This window comes from Parasteatoda tepidariorum, chromosome 8, assembly GCF_043381705.1.
Source record: "Parasteatoda tepidariorum isolate YZ-2023 chromosome 8, CAS_Ptep_4.0, whole genome shotgun sequence".
In the NCBI taxonomy this organism is placed as follows: domain Eukaryota; kingdom Metazoa; phylum Arthropoda; class Arachnida; order Araneae; family Theridiidae; genus Parasteatoda; species Parasteatoda tepidariorum.
Window position 1 is genome coordinate 86,508,676 of NC_092211.1, and position 20,199 is coordinate 86,528,874.

General features: G+C 32.7%; 1 protein-coding gene across 1 annotated transcript; it reads left to right on the forward strand.

Annotated features, from left to right (window-relative positions):
• Positions 1-6,649: 6,649 nt before the first annotated feature.
• LOC107437768 (uncharacterized) lies at positions 6,650-18,634 on the forward strand. The gene is made up of 5 exons (XM_016049864.3): positions 6,650-6,805; positions 10,233-10,307; positions 13,741-13,878; positions 16,104-16,230; positions 18,538-18,634. The coding sequence occupies exons 1-4, from the start codon at positions 6,738-6,740 to the stop codon at positions 16,201-16,203; spliced, it is 381 nt and encodes a 126-aa protein (XP_015905350.1). The 5' UTR covers positions 6,650-6,737; the 3' UTR covers positions 16,204-16,230; positions 18,538-18,634.
• The last annotated feature ends 1,565 nt before the right edge of the window (positions 18,635-20,199 follow it).

Consider the following 20,199-nt stretch of genomic DNA (forward strand, 5'->3'; position numbering starts at 1 on the left):
AATCGACATACCACCAGCAACTGCTTGCAAACATTGTTGCAGCTTTTCTAAAGTGTAATCACGGTAGTTTCTCGTTCCAGGTATTTTTTTTATAACGTCTGACCATTTTTCTGTCAAAAAAAGAAACGAATGAAACTTTGCACAAAGTAGCCCCAAAGTGCATATTTTTTCATTTTCCGTTTATTTGTTATTAATTTTCAAATTTTTTCAACGCTAACATGATATAATTGTTTATTAATATATAAATAAAAAATTTTGCACTTACAACAATTGTTTTATCAACGTCTTTGCATTTCAATCCTAAAGTTTCCACGCACACTTTTCGACATCCGACGTCCTCGGAAAGTTGTTGACATTGGATGAACGAAACACACTATGAGATTGTTTTAAAATTCAAAAACTTTTTTGTAGTAATAGAAGAGGCTTCTATCTTCAAATTCCACACATTTTTAACGTGAAATAAACATAATACTGAATAGCAGCACTTGAAAAATGCCAAATTCGAATTTGCACAAAGTAGCCCCCGCTGCACAAAGTACCCCGAATGACGGTATGTGTTATGTGATAGGAATGATGTATCGAAAAAGTTAAACAAAAATTTTTCTGACATAAATTTGTAATGAGAAAAGAATTTTTTTTAAAATTTCAGTTACGAATTATTAATTAATACCAAGCAATTGTAACTAACTACCAATTAATAGCCATATGTAAAAAAAATTATGTCCTAAATTATTTTTCGTCGATCTAAAGGTATTTATATTTTGTATAAGGTTTTTTGGTAATTAAACAAAACTACCACTTTTCATTAATCACTTTCTGATGGTTAATCGCCGTTCGCCTTCCAATGAGGTGAACCGGGTTCAAATCTTAGCAAAGGCTGTTCGATCCGCATCTTGCTTCCACTGAACACAGTGCTGACATAAAATATACTCAATAGGTAGGCGGATCATGGGTTACAGTCCGCTTGCCGTCAAGCTAACCGTGGGGGGCTTTCATGCTTTTACTCTTCATGTAACTAAAATGTGGGTTAGTTCCATCAAAAAATACGTCCTTGTGCCCTTTGGTTTGGATTCAAAATTACATGTCTACTGAGTTGAACATTAGCAGTCGTAAGCCCGAAAAGTTTTGTTGGCTGTTCAACAACGGTTATAAAATCCATTGGAGGATATAAGTGTTTTTTTTTCATCTTAATTTGTAGGAAATAATTGTATACTTGCAAATATGGTGTATTTTTTATGTATATGATACATTACCAATTGCGGTTATAATGCATTGATACGTATGATGCATTGTACAATTCCCCTACACCTACGCTAAGAAAACCACATGGTATGTTCCCCATACATCTATGATATATTACAATGTGATTACCGTATGGTATATAACCACGTGAATGAAAATTAGGCATGGTGTGTTTCCATAATTTTGCCATATGAGTATGTTACTTCCCCATAACTATATGATAAGTTCCCATAAGATAACCATAAATGTATGGTGTGTTACCATACGTTTGCTATACGTCTATGGTACGTTTCCATAGGGGATAGTGACTTACTGTTTAAATACCATACAGATTTGTAAGGTTACCATAAGCTTATGGCGGTGTAAATTTGTATAGGCTTTTGGTGCCATGCAAATTTTAATGGTTACTATAGACATGGTGTTTTGCCAAACAAATTTCTATGGCTGCCGGTGTCCTATCATATAAATTTCTATGGCAACCATAGGTTGTTATAGATTATCGTGAGTTTGCCTATGGCAAATTTACCGAAGGGAGGCTACAATATTCAATATAACTTTGTAAATTGTCTTCAGTTGTTCAATTATTTTTATTTTTATTTAAGAGTTAAAAAGAAACTACAAAAAATTACAAAACATTTGAAAAAAATTCATTTTTCGTTACATTTCCTTTAAAAACGATTTCAATGTTACTGAGACAATGGTTTTTGGAAGCATAACAAAGATTTCCCAGAAGTTGTAAATACTTTTTGAAGTGATTATTCATTGCGTAATCCAGGCCAATAAGCGAAACTCCACTCATTGTTTAAAAGACAGCATTAGTGAGAATTACTATTTGTAATTGATACTACGAAGAAAACCTAACGACTATAAAAATGAATGAAGAGCCACATTTTGTGGAACTATACAACGCAGATCAACTTAAAACGCAACTATTCAGTCTTTGTTTTGATGAAAGTTTCATAGATAAAGAAATTTACAGCGACGTAAATATTCATAAAACATTCATAAATGTTCATAAAATTATATTGTTCGGCAATCAGAAAAGAACTTGGAATTTTAAATCCTTTGTTTTTGTAATTTTGCATCTTATATTATGTAGTCATCATTAATTTTACATGGAGAGTAAATGCATTATTTATGGAGAGTAATATATTATTGGTTTATATATTAGAAATACAATGGTTTAAAAATGCTTAGAAATTAGGTGGATTGATTGAAATATTTATCGAATTCTTAAACTTTTTGGAAAAACAAAAATTTATTATTGCTTCTACGTTTTGAAACATCTGCTATTTCAGCATGAATGTTTTATGACATGCACCATACCTTGAAATTTATTTTAAATAATAAAAACATCAAATTTTGCCATAACTGTGCAGTTTATGCAGTCAATTTTAGATGGAAATCAGCTTCATGCTTTGTTCATTTTTTATACTTCAAATGCTTGTAATAAAAGCGAAGTAATCGAAATATTTATCTAATTTCTAATTCTTAAAACTTTTTTTTATTATTAAATTGATTATAAAAAAACTAAAATATCATTAGAAAAAAATTATATTACTAATTACTTTTTTTATTAATAATAATGGCGTGGAAATAGCGTTGAGGAGGCTAAACAATAATAAATCAGCTGGACCTGATGGCTTAAAAGCCGAACTCTTTAAAATTGACGAANTTTTGTGGATATAGTGAACCAAAAAAGTGAGGAAGTTGGATATGATGAACTTTTTTTCTTTCTTCGACTGCTTTTTTCTTCATTTTTCTGTAATAATTTTAAAATTTTTACTTTGAAATAAATACATATACCGATTTTTAAAACCGTCTATAGAGGGGAATTTAGCGATAAGCTTCTTTTATCTCGATTTTCCCATCCCTTAACAAACCAAGAAGATATTTCCAACCCAGGCAGATGATGTTCCTGTAAGGAGTCAGTGGGATCAATACGCTTTTTCTGTCAGAGGGAATGAGTAATTTATTCATTATCGGTCAAAGTGTTGGACACCATGTGTTGATAAGGCCCTCATTTCAACTCCTTTTTGCTCTCAGTTCAGTTAAAAAAAGCCTGCAAACAAGTGTCTCAAATTTAACTATGGCGAACAATAAACGTAAAATGTTCTCCAGTGATGATAAAATGGGCATAATCAGAAAAATTGAAAATGAATGCAATCAAGCTGATATTTGCAGGGAATATAAACTATACAAATCTGCAGTTTGCAGCATATGAAAAAATAGGCAATTCATTATTTCTACTCATGAAAAAATTTAGATGGCAGAAGAAAGTTATGAAAAGCAGATTACAAAGATGTTGAAGAATTATTACTGAAGTGCTTTAGCATTCAAAGAAGCCGCAATCTTCCAGTATCTAAACAAATGTCGATGAATTTGCTAAGCGATTTTATGAGACTACTTTTATGTGCTCGAATGGCAGGTTAGACAGGTTTGAACAGCGGAATAACAGAAATTCAGGAAAAATCATCCTAGAGTCAGGAAATGTTTCCATATCTGATGTTGAGGATTGCTTATCAGCTAAAGAATACTAATTTTATTTTTGTAAGCGAGACGAGTAATGAAAAATAACACATTTTTCGCTACTACATAATGTTTTTTAGTCATTTATTTAAATAATGTGCAATAAAAGGGAGGAGTTTGGGAACCATTAGTTAAATTGCCTGCGTAACGGATATAGTGAACTCCCGGTTATAGTGAACCAAAATTTCGGTCCCTTGAAGGTTCACTATAGCGGGGTTTGACTGTAATTACTTTTTTTATTAATAATAATATCTTATATTAGTTTTAGAAATATAGAATATTATTATATATATACTCCGGTGTGCAAAACTTAAGCAACGAGTGGTTTTTCGGCCACAGCTCCCCAACAAAGTATAAGATAGCCATGAAATTACAGAATAATATGCACGTAATTCAGTAGAAAGATTATTTGTATGCAAATTTTAGAAATAAAACGTCGTAAGTGATGTAAGTGTACGTAAACCTTGTGGGTCGGCGCGCGCAGGCCAAAGCTGTGATAAAAGGATGAAGAGCACCGTAGTTAAAGACATTCGCTGCAAGTGCAAGTGATTTGTTTTGTGAAACATGTCTTCAAGAAATCATTTAGACGACTTTACTCGAGGAAGAATGATTGGGAAGCTTGAGGAGGGGCGTAGTGTGACCAGTGTCGCCGAAGAGTTCGGGATCAACAAAAGTGTTGTTTCTCGTGCTTGGAATGCCTTTAAAACTACTGGTACAGCTGTTCGGAAGGTTGGTGGTGGCCGTCCAAGGAAAACAACACCAAGAGATGACCGTTACATTGTCCTCCAGGCGAAAAGAAACCGTTTTCAGTCAGCGAGCGCCATATCTCAGCAACTGTGCACAGCCACAGGACGACAAGTATCAAGATTTACAGTGGCCAGACGCCTCCACAAAGGTGGCTTATTTGCTAGACGTCCTGAACGCTGCATACCTTTAAAAGTTAGCCATCGGCGGCACCGTTTAGAGTGGTGCAGAGAACACGAAACCTGGACACCTCATCAATGGAGTCGCGTCCTCTTCACAGATGAGAGTCGTTTTAGTGCTACAAGCGATTCTCAACGTCAGTTGATCTGGAGAGAGGTTGGAGCTCGATTTCATCCCAATAACATCGCGGAAAGAGATCGTTACGGTGGTCCTGGAGTTGTCGTCTGGGGTGGCATTATGTTGAACGGGCGGACTGAGCTTCAGATCTTCGACCGAGGTTCTGTAACTGGAGACCGCTACTGCAATGAGGTAATCCTACCCCATGTGCGTCTGTTCCGAGGGGCCATTGGACCAGACTTCATTTTTATGGATGACAATGCCCGGCCACACCGTACTGCTGATGTTCAAGAGCTACTGGAAAGTGGAGATATCACACGAATGAATTGGCCAGCTTACTCTCCAGATCTAAATCCCATAGAGCATGTGTGGGATGCATTAGGGAGACGTCTTGCGACACGACAGTATCCTCCTGGTAACACCCATCAGCTGAAAGATGCGTTAAAGGAGGAATGGAGACGTTTACCCCAAGAACTCCTGGATAATCTGGTGCTTAGCATGGAGAGACGATGCCAAGCAACAATTACAGTAAGGGGAGGGCATATCCCATACTAGGGAACATCTGCCAGTTATACTTACGCTTCTTCAGGCAATCATGTGTAACGCCACTATATGTCAAATAAAGCCTTTTTATGTTCCATACCCTACTTTAAGCTTTATATTCATTTCTGCGCCATTATTATTTTACCATCGTTTAAGTACAAAATGATGTACATCATATTCAAATTTCATGTCAATCGGATGATTTCTTGTAAAAAACGCACTTGTTGCTTAAGTTTTGCACACCAGTGTATATAAATATGTATATGTTAAGGCAGATCTAGGTTAATCGATGAAAACCGAACGAAGCATTTTTGACTAAAACTGGTGCTGTCATTTATTAAAAATCACAAGAAACTAGTTGCAGACAATCTCCATGTAGAAATAATGAATAAAAAATTATTCATGATGAACTCTCATTGGCGATATTGTAATGGTCAAAAACGGTAAAAACTTATTTGTCATCCAGCAATGAGAACTAGTTAAAATGTTAAGCATTTCAGCAAGTCGGAAAGCGATCAAAATTTCGATACATGATAAATTCTCGTCGGCGATTAATTGTGTTTCTAGTGGTCAAGAAGGGATTCAAATTGGTATGGTCATTAATTTTTTTTTAACTTTTAATTTTCTCTCTGTTCCTACCAACAATCAATCAAACAGATTTTCAGGTTAATTCCGACATTTAGTAGTGATTTGTTAGATTTCTATAGCGATTATGTGCTTAAAAAATAAATTACAACCACAATTGTGTGCGGAATTATTTCCCCATTTTAGACAGAGATTCTAAAAATACACATTAAGGACAGTAGTTATAGAAAACCCTGAATGCTTTCCGTTTTTATTTTCTCATCATCGAATTTTTTTTTCTAGAATACCTGCCATTATAAATTTTAATTCCCCAAGTTAATCAGATAGGGGATAAAGAAAGAATTCTCGGGATACATTATTGCAACAGCAATGTAAATAATAATTTATAAGTAAAAAAAAGAAATATGAAAATAAACTGAATTATTTAATAGAAAAATAAGTAGACTATATTTTTAAATACATTTACATATTTTATTTTTCTTGAAAAATGAAAATGGACCACTCATTAAATGAAGTTATAATTTTCTATGAAATGCATTCGTCATGCTACCCTTTTTTTCCTAATTAACTTCCAGTTAACAATGAACGATCTTAAATATTTTGTTGTTATTTAATGCATTTTCGAATTTAAGCATACTTTATGTGACCTTGAGAGAGCTTGGCGTATTTTTCTAAGCGTAATAATTTAACTCATAATCACTGGCGTTTTTTTTTTGGTTGAAAAGAATGGAAAGATGATGAATATATAAAATCATCCACTCGTCTCATTTCTTTCTATTTCCACTAATAGAAAAAAAATGAAAATGACGACTATTTTGTGCAGTTTTATTCTCTTGGGGATTGTTTCAACCACTGTTACAGCTGCGTAAGTTAATATAAATTGCTATGTTTAAAAATACCTATTTATATGTTAATCAAAAACATTTGAATAATTATTATTATTAGCTGTGTTTTAATGCTTTTGTATGAAGTTTCTCCGCGACTATTGGAGGTTTTTTCTTCAATGTTCGTTTCAATTTTTGTGGTGCAGTTAATTTACAGTGTTTCCTAATTTGGCTAGTTTCCAACTGTTATATGGACAATATTTTTTTCCGACAAAGCTTAACAAAATAATCTATTATTTGTTGTTCGACCTTTCTGTAAAAGTTTCCTATGTTTCAGAGAGAAACAATATGACTTTTTCAATTTTTTATTGGCAGAATTGTTTCGATTTCTTATTAACCCTTTGAACTACTATAAAATTGTTACATGCTTTTAGCACTAAATCATTTCAAATATTTAATAAAGTATTTTATATAATTTTTAAATTTCTTACAATAATTAGGTGGTTACCAGTTATTAAGGTATGAGAATTTTTTTTTTTGCAGTGGTGGCTGTTCACAGCACCTCAGAGGCAAAGGGCTATAAAAAATATATTTATTATGTTCACAGATTCCTGAAAAACACTTCTAGAAAAAATCATCCACAAAATAAGATTTTTTATGCTTTTTGACAAGGTGAAATTAACCCCTTAATGCACAGATTTTTTGAAAAAAAACCGGCCCCCCCAAAAAAAATTAATTATCTTTATGTAAAAAAACACACTTTAAAACATTGTCTTTTCTTTTGGTGGACAATTTTGATGTACTGAGCTTTAAAATAAAAGGTTATATTCACAGATGACAACTGCTCCGGCCACGCCAAAATAATTTTTAAAAAATACGGTAAGTAACTACAGAGTAAATTTTGCCAATAGTAGACTATTTTTGCTAGCATTGGCATAGCATTCCTAGTCCTAGTGTTTTAATTTTATTGGGCACCTGGGTCGCGAAGCGATCCCTATCCCATTCATCTGGAATTTTTACACTGTTTTGGTTGACCATTGAGGTAAGCAGGAAGTGGAGTTGCTTTTGTGAATGTTTCAAGCACTTTGCTTGAATAACTAATAAGGAATCAAAAAATTAAATGAGCAGCTTGCTCTATAGTTGTGTTTATTTGATTTTGGAGTTGTTCAGAATTGTATCAGCATGAGGAAACGTTATTTTCAGAAAGGTTGATGAAATTATTTGTTTTGATAGTTATGATATGAGGCGTCGGAGGTGAAATGTGCAGCTATTGGTCTGTAGTTTTTATCTTTGATATAATTTTCAAATTTAAAGATTTCATTAAAATTTGCTGTTTTGCATTCTATGGCTTTATCGAAAAAATCTGCGTTTAGCTTGTATATATGCTGTGATAGAGTTGGTATTTTGAGATATGTATGTATATTGGTATTCCGGATGAATCATCTTGCACAGGTTATTTTTCTAAGGATCTTGTTTTGGAATTGGTTTAATTTCTTCAGTAGATGTTGAGGTATCGTTGTCCAGGCAGGTGAGGCATAGGTAAGTATTGGGCGGATCATTGCTGTATATAGTAACTTCTTTAGTTTAAGTGACATATTCTGATTATATATTAATAGTTGTATGGCTATTATTGCTTTATCTATTGTGCTTTTGATATGATCATTCCAAGTGAGTTTGCTATTGATTATAAGGTCAAGATAATTTGCTTTTTTAACTATTAGTATTGGTATATTGAAAATTTTTGGTTGAAGTTGTGGAAGTATTTTAATTCTTCTTTTTGACTATACTATGAAAAAGTGTTTAACATATAATCTTACGGAGTATTTAGAAATAGTGGTAGATAACAATCTAATAAATTGAATTTATTAAACAAAGAATCACAATTAATAAACTACTACTCGAAACTATTTATTCTTTGTCCGGAGCAAGTTTTTGCATCGACCTAACAGTAGCAATTAGGTCCGTTCGCTCGTATAATGGCTGCCATTTGCGTTTGAACCCGTTTGGTTGAAGCATTTATCGCAAGTAGGGGTCTCGCAAAGCTTAATTCTACTGTCGGCCGAAAGGTTCCTTCGGGTTTAATTAGTAGCGGAGTCTGGTGATGCCAATTGCCTCATTGAAATAAGTAATCATATAAACAGCGAGATCTCTACTTCAAGCTAAAGTACAGCAGACTACTTCATTGTTGACCATTCTCAACTCCTTTTCCTGGCACATTCACATGTTTTTCGACACCCACAGTTCATTTTTTTCTCACTACTCCAATTTGAACTTTTCCCCTTAATGTAATGTTTTTCCACATATGCATCTTCTACTTAATGATCAATGGGAAAAGGGCCAATTTTGGCCTCAGGTGCCCAGCTAGACCAGGCAGAACAGAGCCTCGAGCTGGAGTATTATTCTGGCCCTTGCAAATACTATTAATTTTCTAATCTAGTTTAATCTCAATTAAGTTTAATTTCCTATCGATTTCATCATATGTTCAACCGACTGGTTTCTCACTCACGACTTTAATATTTGGTGCCAGGCAACCCCTCTTAGCCCCAATTCTACTCCCACCTCACACATTCCCTCATTATATGTCTAAAAAGTTCAACGAATCAGTAAATGACGCTTCGCCGCAGCGCACTGAGATTTAAGCTTTTCAGTTACAGTAGATTACGTTTAAAAAAAAAAGTTCAGAAGTAGCGCAGATTTCTGCTAATAAAAATCTCTCAGAATGTAAGCAAGTGGAACTCCCTGAAATAAGAAAATGCGGCTATTAGCCACAGTTTATTGCTATTTGTAATAAATTGATAAAGCAGAGAAATTTCTCTCAATGCATTAATCGTAGCAACCAATTTATACATTTAATCAAAGTAATTTTTTAAATCATAATTTGTATTATTTATTTTTTTAATAATTCATTTAATTTTGTTTAATAAATTCGATTTTAAAAAATTCTACCACTCACTATCATTTGCCATCACCGCCTATCATATGGAGCAGGTCATTGGTGAATTGAAAAAAACAGGTTCTTTGCTAACTACTGGCGTCATTTGTTAGGCTTATTGCACTGAGCCTTATAGGCCTCACTGCAGTGAGACGTCGGCATTTTATAATGATTCGCCTACGACGTATGTATAAGCATTTGATAGTTCTGCATTAACAGTCTTACTGGGTAAAAACTTTTAATCAAAAAATTAGTAAACAAAAGCTAAAAGAATTGTGGTCATCATATACACATTTACAATTTGCTTTAAATATATATATGCGTGTGTGTGTGTAAATGAATGTGAAATTGTAAGCATGACGTCAAAATTCACAAAGAAGAGAAATTTTTCAGAGATTTATACATTTGTTACTTAGTATTATTTCATATGGGATAGGGGTGCCTTAGATTTCCCCTACAAGTGCTAATAAGATTAATAATATTTTTATTAGTAAATTCAATAACTTTGTTTACCTATAAAAAATATTTATTTACAGGCCCCAGTTACCTGGCGGCGTTTTCCAGTTTCCGATCACGTTCGCCCCTCAATTCCCGGACGCATGGTACCATGGGTAAGTGAAATTTAACTAGTAAAAATATTCAAATTGAAATATTTGTAAATTCTTTCAAACATTTACTGTAATAATCTTTGTTGTAACAATGAATATTCTTGTCATGAATTTGAACATTTATAGAATAGATGCATTACAATCGCTTCACTCGCCTAATCCCGTAATGGCATCTCATTCATCAGTGATTTCTTTTTTCTTAAACGTCATTAAGTCTCACAAAACTTAAAAAATTTTGTTTTCGAAATATGCAATTATTAGTTTTATGTTCGTACATTTTACTAATATGATACTCGTAATAAAATGGACGTTCACTTAGATTTTAAAAATAACCTAAGGAATACAGATCAATTAATAGAAATAAATTAGAAGTAATTTTAACTGTTGAAGAGAATTATAACTATCAAAATAGGGGAAAAGTTTTTATCGTTATTATTTATTTTCAAAAATTTCACTATGAATGTTTTTAGATTTGTATCTGGTAACATGTACCTTCTCTTTTGCTACTTTTTTATTAACATCTACTCGAGCATGAGCTTATAAAATAAAAATAAATAAAGGTCTCGTGAGATAAACAGAAATTTCCTACAACGATGGATACATTGTCAATATTTAAAGCATTATAAACTTAAACAAAATCACGAAGAAGCACTGATATGCAATAACTTTCGAACAAATTGGTTCGTTAAATTCACAAATATAGATGGCGCTTTTTTGCAACTGCATATGAGCAGGCTGCAGATCGACCTGCATGGTAATTTTTCTACAAGTTTAAAAATTCTTGAACTAATCGAAACTTCAATTTTTTATTTTGTCGTACTCCTTTGCACTTTTTTCTAGATATTCGTAATTTAAAGTTCCTAAGTATTATAGATTGTGTGTGCGCAGCAAAACGAAATGTAAAGTTAAAAAAAATGCCTCTTTCAGCTCGCCAAATTTCAACCCCATAGTTGCATTCTTACGGCATGTAGAGCGGCCGTTATGGTATTTTTACCTACAAGCTTAACTGTTAATATTTATTGAATCAATTAAGAAATGTATTTTTACTCCATTGTATTCTGTGTACATTTTCCTACACGCGTATGTTTTTATGTCTTATAGTTATTACGCATCGAAACAAAATGTAATGTTAAGTTGAACATCCAAGATATCACTATTATTTTTAAACTGGTCAATATTTTTTTACCCAAATAAAATTGAACAACGTTTACAATAATGCTGTATTCAGTAATTGTTGCCTGGCATAATATTCAAGATATTGCCATGCATGATACATCTATATAAGGGCCTAAGGATTTCAAATGTGTTGGCTAATTAACTTGTCAGTTAATTAGCCAGATATCAAAAGTATTCGCCAGTCTTTGAAAGTCATCGCGATATGCAAATTACAATATTTTTTTATAATTAATTTTTTCTCTCTCCATAGAACACTATTTTACGGTTGTTTGTTTCGGGCTTATATTATTTGGACCCAATTCTAATGGGTTATGCTGCGCATTTACCGATAATTACATTAATCGAATAAATAATACTGATTTGTTTAGAAAAATTTCATTTTCACGTAATTTTCAGGATCGAGTGAAATATATTTTTTTCTTTCCGGTGGAAAAAAATCATTCACCAAAACACAATTTTATTTGCTAAATTTACGATTTTATGCATTTGGCGAGTGTTTAGTGCGAGCCCTGCAGTATGTATTATCGTAACCGATTACTTATGTAATTCAGAACCTGGCGTTGCTTTATGGCTCCAATAACCGATAAATACAGATTTTTATAATAAAATTTATGATACTTTCATTTAAAGGATAATATAAAGTTTGAGAAATAAAAATTCGTGTTTAAAAAGATGTTAATTAATGTATATTATTTTGGCGAGATAGGTTGCGTGGTTTTTAACTAGCATTTTAAATAGATCCATCATTAAAGAGAAAAGAGCCGAATTTAAGCTTAACCTTAATAAAAATTTTAACAACACAATCAAAAATATCCAGGATTATAATCAAAGATGTAGAACATAAGGAAAAGAACAAGTTTTTGCAATCGTAATGTATGCATTTCATCGATTTGATTTCAGTTCAGTACGCTAAACATAGAAGTTTACAGTTTCGTGTAATGAGAGTAGCTATGTCAACTTTCTTATATCAAAAAGTACCCCCAAGATTGAATCGAGTTACCATGTTTTATATACTTGTGAATTGATGTTTAATATTCATAGTAGTAGTCACGCCACAATACTCCCCCACCAACATTTTATTGGGAATAGAATTCGATGAACACGGATACAATTAGTTGTTGCATTTTCGGAAAATCTGCATTAACACCTGATTTTGAGTGTTTGTGGTGAGATCTGTATTAAGTTTACTGTTACGCATGTGGTCTCTTTTTTGTTGCTATTAGCAGTCTAGCGTAAATCATCATACTCATATGTGTTGGTTATCTTAGCGTCAGCCCCGCTAGGGGCTCTAACTAATTCATCTGAGTGGAAATAAATAATAAATCGCCGAGGCGCAACTGAAAGGTGAAAGTTGGGGTTCAGTATCTTTTACTGAGAGAAAATTAAAATGAAGTATTGTGATTGAACAAACAAGTTTAAGAGAGAGAAGAGGTTTTGTGGCAGACTGCCTCGCCTCCCTTCGAGGTATTACCCCCGAGCTTCTCAGGTGCACAGTAGCCACATAGCCTTAGAGAAAGGATAGCGTAAATCATACCTGCCAACTCTTCCGGAAGATTTTATTTTCATATTTAAAGTGGTAGTAAATATATACTATTTTTTCTTTAATAAACTTCATTTTTAAATGATTTTGATCACCACTATTCTTACAAAAATTAAGCACATATATTAATATGCGTTACTATCATGGTTGTCAACTTAAGTTTTCTCAAATACAACGTATTTGTTTGCTTAAAATTGAAGTTTTAATTCCATTTTAATACCACTGGGAAAAATGATAATGGAAGGGATTAAAAGTTGGCAGGTATGGCAATGAGTATACGGAACAATAGCACAAGAAAAATGACGCAGTCTCATAAAGGAAGCCAACATGCTCAATTCGGACCATTCATCGAAGTGAATATTAGCATTAAGTAAGTCGAGATCACATCACAATCTGGTCTTCCAGATAACGAAGGAAGTTATAGCCTTTAACAACTTTTATCCATTGATAAGTTGTAAGTTTGAATGTTTTGTATACAAGTAAATTGATGTTTAAAAATCGAAGTGGTAGATACGTTACAATGTAACTTTGGTATTTGAACCTAGTACATATTGATTACACCACATTGTTAACAGTAGGTAATAAAAAGTTTCAGTATTTGAGTAAAAAAATTTAACTCTTGAAATTAAAATGTCGTTTGAAGAAAAAGCTTATTTATATTTAAAATTACCACTGATGGTTAAAACTATTTCCACAACTTTTCTTAATTTTTATTTCCAGACCAAATGTGTGTCAAGATGTAAAGGAATTGCCAGTCCCTGAACAGGAGGTACAAATGATTTCTGATCCGGGTATTGAGACGATAAGTAAAAGCGAGTCTTGCAAAGGCGACGATAACGTTCATGTCTGCCAAACACGGTATGTTCGTATTTTCTTCACTAAGTCTTTATAATCTGCAACTTATGTTCTTGTTTGTGCTCAATGCTAAAAGTATTTTCAAATCCAGCTGATTACCTCCAAAACTGCCCGTAAAAAGGATTTCGAATGTAATAAGTAGGTTGATCTAGGTAAAATATTAAACAATTATAATACATATCCTGCATAATTCTAATCGGTACTGGAAAGTATGAAGCTGTGATGACAGGTATATCCTTCAACATGTGAGTTTTGTGTGAAATACATTTATCAGTGTCATTGAACTTAAGCCGAAAATTTTAATAATTCTTATTAAACCTGTATCAGGCTTTTAGAGCATGACCATTTCTCGATCTGACAGTTACTATACTATTTAAACTACTTTAATGGAGTGGGGGCAAAAAAAATTTTAAATTATTTATTTAAATATTAATACATGATGTTTGCTATTACTGGAAAAAATATTTTCTGAATATAGTTGGATGGTATGGTTACAGTAAAGAATATACATAGGAAAAGAAGTTCAGCTTCCAATGATGTAATGTAAACCAGTCCTCCAATGTTAGGTGCGGTCCGTGTGTATAAAGGAAAAAGCAACATTTAAGGGCACGACAGCAGAGGTTCCTGAAAAGGGTTTGTACCCTCCTCTTCTTCTTACCAATACTGGGGTTGGGGTGAAGAAGATCGTTGGTTTGTTCTATATTTTTTCACTATTAATAAACAGTATTGTACTATTAAGATATTTCTTTGAAAATATATTTATATCATTCATGTTAATCAAATCTGCAAACACATTTAGCCATAGAAAGAAAGAATAAAATGGCGGTGGGCGAGAAACAGCGTACCCAAACATGCATGTAAAGTTGTTCAATAATCGGTTAACGGGTGACATACTTCCTGACTGTCACTAATGCTCATGAGCAGGATCTTAGTTCAAATGACTCTCTGTTAAATCTGAGTATGTTGCTCATCCAGTAAGTTGTTTTTCTGGAATAGAATACCGAACCGGACTGTTTCCCGCTTTAGTTGCGTTTTCAAAGATATGGACTTCCTTCTGTATTCTTCGGTTACAGCAGTGTTTCCCAAACTTATGACTTTTGCGTACCCTTTTTAAATTTTTCGTAGAGCTGTGTACCACTAATAAAGAAATGAATGTATTTTTTCAAAATATGTCTATTTTCACTATAAAAAAATTGCACAAAAGTTAAGAATCACAGCTGGCTCTAGCACCGCTAATTATTAATTGTTAAGTCAGCAAAAAATAGCCAATAGAAAAATACGTAATCGTAAATTTTCATGGCTAGCTTTTTTTTTATATAAAATTTGTTTGAAATTTTTAAAATTTTTTTTTGTTTTGTTTGTTGCAAGATATTTCGCATAAGAACGCGTACCCCCTCTAAACTGTTCCCGTACCCCTGGGGGTACGCGTACCACACTTTGGGAAACACTGAGTTACAGGATAATGCAAGAGAGAATGTAATGGGTTATGGTAATGGGTTAAAGGCAATACATACATTGCCAACATTGTCATATGTTCAATACATTGAACATATTCCACTGCTTGAGTCTTTTTCTGTGTCTATCGATATTTAAATGCTGATGGATATACTTCACAGAATAATTTAATAAAAACTACTCCTTCTGTAGGAACTAAGAATTTGCTATCCTCATATTTAAAGGTGGTTTCGTTTCCTATTATTCCAGTCTCTTGCGTCTTTTCAAATCTTGCAGATAATTTTTCTCAAACTGCCTATTCTAAAAAGAAAAAGAAAGCATAAGAAACTAAGTCACCCTGATTCACCAGGTTCATCTACTATCACGCTCCGAATTTCGATCTGCCAAGCGTGTGGATACCTTCAATATAAATGCAATAAACACTCTCATTTTTACATATGTTATTTTTATGACCTTTTTTATTTGACTTCTAGAATCGATGAACTGGTCAATGGCCTTTGGCGCTAAGATGCCGAAATTTTAGCCATTTTCTGTGTCCATATATTCATCCATAATTTATATAAAAATTTGTGATAATTATATGCTTTTTGTATATTAAAAGGTTTTTTTTTGTGTGTTCACTGTCCTTCTAAATGTTGCTATCACCAAGGAATAATATTTTTCAAAATATCCTTGCAAGTCTACAGCTAAAATTTTGACATTTCACTTTCTGTTTCTACAGGACATCAACATCAGAAGCGAAAAGATGAAATAAAATAAATTTTCTTTTATAGGATAACAACAAATGGTCAATCCACTCTGACTGAAACTACGTACAAATGTTGTGTTGGTTTCGTGCACCCGAATGGAGGAAGTTATTGTATCCAAGCATAGACAATGTTCTATAAGATCCAACAAAAGGTTTGTATTATACAATAACTGAGATGCCAACTTGCTCTGGAAAACGGATAAATATTTTCAAGTGGTAGTCTTTTAATGTACGATTCTTGATTTAATAAATTCGATTTATAGGGTTTTTACTAACCTCTACGATTCAAAGGCTTATTTGATACGCCATTTTCTTACAGTTAAACCTTACCACAATGCCTGCTAACCTCAACGAAACCAAACAAAATGAAAAATACCACACGATGGATTGGATAGGGGCCGCTTCCCAGATCCAAAAACAAGACAAGACAGCTAAACCGTGTTGAGCATATTGAATAGTTGCATAATTGAGACTGAAAATCTGCGAATTTTAGTTTGTTGTTCTTTACCTTTTTTAAAAATATTTTGTCGAATCTGGTGTAGTTAGCATCTCTGTAATGACATTAATTTTTCTCCCTATATTTATGCCATGTGACAAGGAAACGTACCAGTTCTTTTTTCCTTTCAAAATACTGGTAGGACAAATTTGTCATTCTTAATTTGCATCTTACAGAACCAAGGCCGAAAGTAAGACAGAGAAGAGAAAAACTGGTAGTGAAATCATTTCGTTTTCAGCTGGTATAAAATACAGCCGAATAAAATTCAAAATTTTATTAAAAAAGATTAAAATAAGCAACTTTTTGTATTCTATTTTTTCAGTTTACTATTGAAAGAGAATACGAAAAATGTTTTTCCTTCATGAATAATTTCAATTGTAAGTCAAAGTGGTCGTTTCGATTGATTAATTAAAGAGATTATAAATAAATAAAAGTGAATTGAGTCCTACCACTTTTTACATTCTTAGTCGGCCGTGGCATTCCTGAAAACAGGGTTAAAAGTAAGAGGGAAAGAATTGTGCGAAAAATCATTCCATTATATCTAGTTTTTGAGGAGATTAAAATATGCATACCTGCCAACTTTTACGCATTTGGCGTAAAATTTTATTTTCATATTTAAAGTGGTAGTAAATATATACTATATTTTCTTTTAAAAACTTAATTTTTAAATGATTTTCGATAACCACTATTCTAAAAAAAATTAAGCATATATATAAATAAGCGTTACTATCATGGCTGTCAGCTGATGTTTTATCAAATACAACATATTTATTTTGCTTACAATTGAAATTTTAATTCCATTTTACTACCACTTGGAAAAATCATAATGGGAGTGATTAAAAGTTGGCAGGTATGAATATGCATTATTACCAAGTGTTTTTTGTGTGTGTGTGTGTGTGTATGTGTTCTAGCATATTTATAGTCGACTGTTTTTCTTCTTCTAAGAAGCAGTAAAATTATAGTACAAGCATAGTTAATTAACTAAGAATAGCCATTTTACATAAAACTACTCACAAAAAAAAACAGAAATTAAAAAGTACCAGGTTTTTTCCCTATTTTCCGTCTTTTACTTTCAATCATGGAGTAAAATAAGTTCTAGCATTGGATACCTGCAAGTGACGTAGTGTGGGTACATCGATCCTGATTGGTTGTTGAAACGTAGCATTTGTTTACGTTAGCAACCGTTCTTACCATTCTATTTCGAGTAAGCCGTGCCCGTCAAGTAACAACTCTCTTAAGTAACACATCCTATATTCTTTCACAAAGATTCTTTGAAAAAAAAAGTTCAATTTCTTCATTATATATTTACGCAAATACACAAACTTATTTTAAATTGAAGTTTCCAGGTATACAAAACAAAAATATATTAAGGTTACAAGAAAATACATAAACAAACAATAAATCTACCATAATAGTCACCATTTATTACAGGATGGTCTTCGGCAGGATTGATTCGAACTCCGTAAAAAAGTAATACATTAAAGCATTAACATAGCTACCACTAAAATAAATCTTTTCAAAAAGCGTTGAAAGTTGGCAGGCCTGATTTAGGTATAAAGTTTGTACTTATTTTCCATATTTATTAAGGTTAAGCCATAAGTTCAAGGAAACTTTGAACTATTTATATATAAAACTTCTAGTTAAATTTCGGTAGTTACAATTGCATTTTTATTATTTATTCTTGCAAACAAGTTTATAAATTAACATATTTAAAACAAATGCTGTGGAGTTGGTAGTTAGAATGTTCGACTCCGGACTTTTACTGGAGCTTGACTCCAACCTAAAATCATTGTGAAAAATGTCATCGAAATTTAGTAAAAGAGGCAAAATTGGAACTTCTAAAAGTAGTTTTATGTTGTTTCGCAAAGATTTTATTGTTGAGGTATTATTTAATTTTTAAGCTCATACACAATTTTCGAAACTTTCATAAATAACATTTTTTTCACTTTTATCTCTTTTTTAGGTACTTAATGACCTACATAAAGAAAATTTATAGAAGTTCCTAGAAGACCAATGATGTTATGTATTTCCTATATTAAATAAAGAGTACCTTTAAGAAATGGTGTTAGAATATTTATGTATTGTAGTTATATTTGATCGTAACACCACAACTGCCAAGTCGTTTGACAGTTTTTAATTTTATTTCTTTAAAATATAAATTATGCACTGTTCTAGGAGGGTTTTTTTTATGACGAGTATTTGGTGTTCTCCATATAAAAGTTCGACGTGAATCAGACAGCTAGCTTAACCTGATCTTTCATTGGTAACCAACTCACAATCCCATTAGGATGATGCCTACATTGCATGTTTTTGCTCTGGGCTAATAACTGGCAATAGTGAGCTGAACACATTTGTTAGGCCTGGGAGCATATGGACCAATACTTTCCAAACGTCTGCGTACGGTTTACTTTGAGACAGTGGTAACCGTGATTGCAGACAGCTGACGATGCCGGTCGGATGCTGCGTCATGTCTGTTTTTAGCAGTTACTGCCAAATACCGTCTACCTAGAACGTCTACTGACATTTCCATCATTTTTGAATCTTTGCTAAAGCCTAGAGATGACACGATGAGCAATTCCAATTTTCTCGATACAGTGGCATACATTTAGTGCGCCCCCTGCAACACAAATTTTATAAAATTATAATATGAAACTTAACGCAAATTTTATAAAATTATAATATGAAACTTAGCACAAATTTTANCTTTAAGAAATGGTGTTTGAATATTTATGTATTGTAGTTATATTTGATCGTAACACCACAACTGCCAAGTCATTTGACAGTTTTTAATTTTATTTCTTTAAAATATAAATTATGCACTGTTCTAGGAGTTTTTTTTATGACGAGTATTTGGTGAGTATGGTGAGTTTGGTGGTATGACGAGTCCGACGTGAATCATACTGCTAGCTTAACCTGATCTTTCATTGGAAAGCAACTCACAATCCCATTAGGATGTTGCCTACGTTGCATGTTTTTGCTCTAGGCTAATAACTGGCGATAGTGAGCTGAACACATTTGTTAGGCCTGGGAGAATATGGACCAATACTTTCCAAATGTCTGCATACGGTTTACTTTGAGACAGTGGTAACCGTGATTGCAGAAAGTTGACAATGCCGGTCGGATGCTGCGTCATGTCTGTTTTTAGCAGTTACTGCCAAATACCGTCTACCTAGAACGTCTACTGACATTTCCATCATTTTGGAATCTTTGCTAAAGCCTAGAGATGACACAATGAGCAATTCCAATTTTCTCGATACAGTGGCATACATTTAGTGCGCCCCCTGTAACACAAATTTTATGAAATTATAATATGAAACGAGAGACGTTTTGGTATTTATAATCATTCATTTTTTTAAAATTTGTATAATTTTAATTTAAATTATTTTAATGTTTATTAATGATGAACTAATAATTGCGATGTTAAAGTCAAAAATTAAAAAAAGTACTGAACTGGAACATTTTATTCACTTACCGACTTACCACATTGGAGCATCTTAAATATATAGAAAAATAATTCACTATCTTACAATAATTATATTCAAAGTTTAGTTAAGAATTATTTTTCTTTATAAAGTGAATTAAAAAAAAATTGTAAAAAGAAAACAAATTTTTTAATTGTAATTCT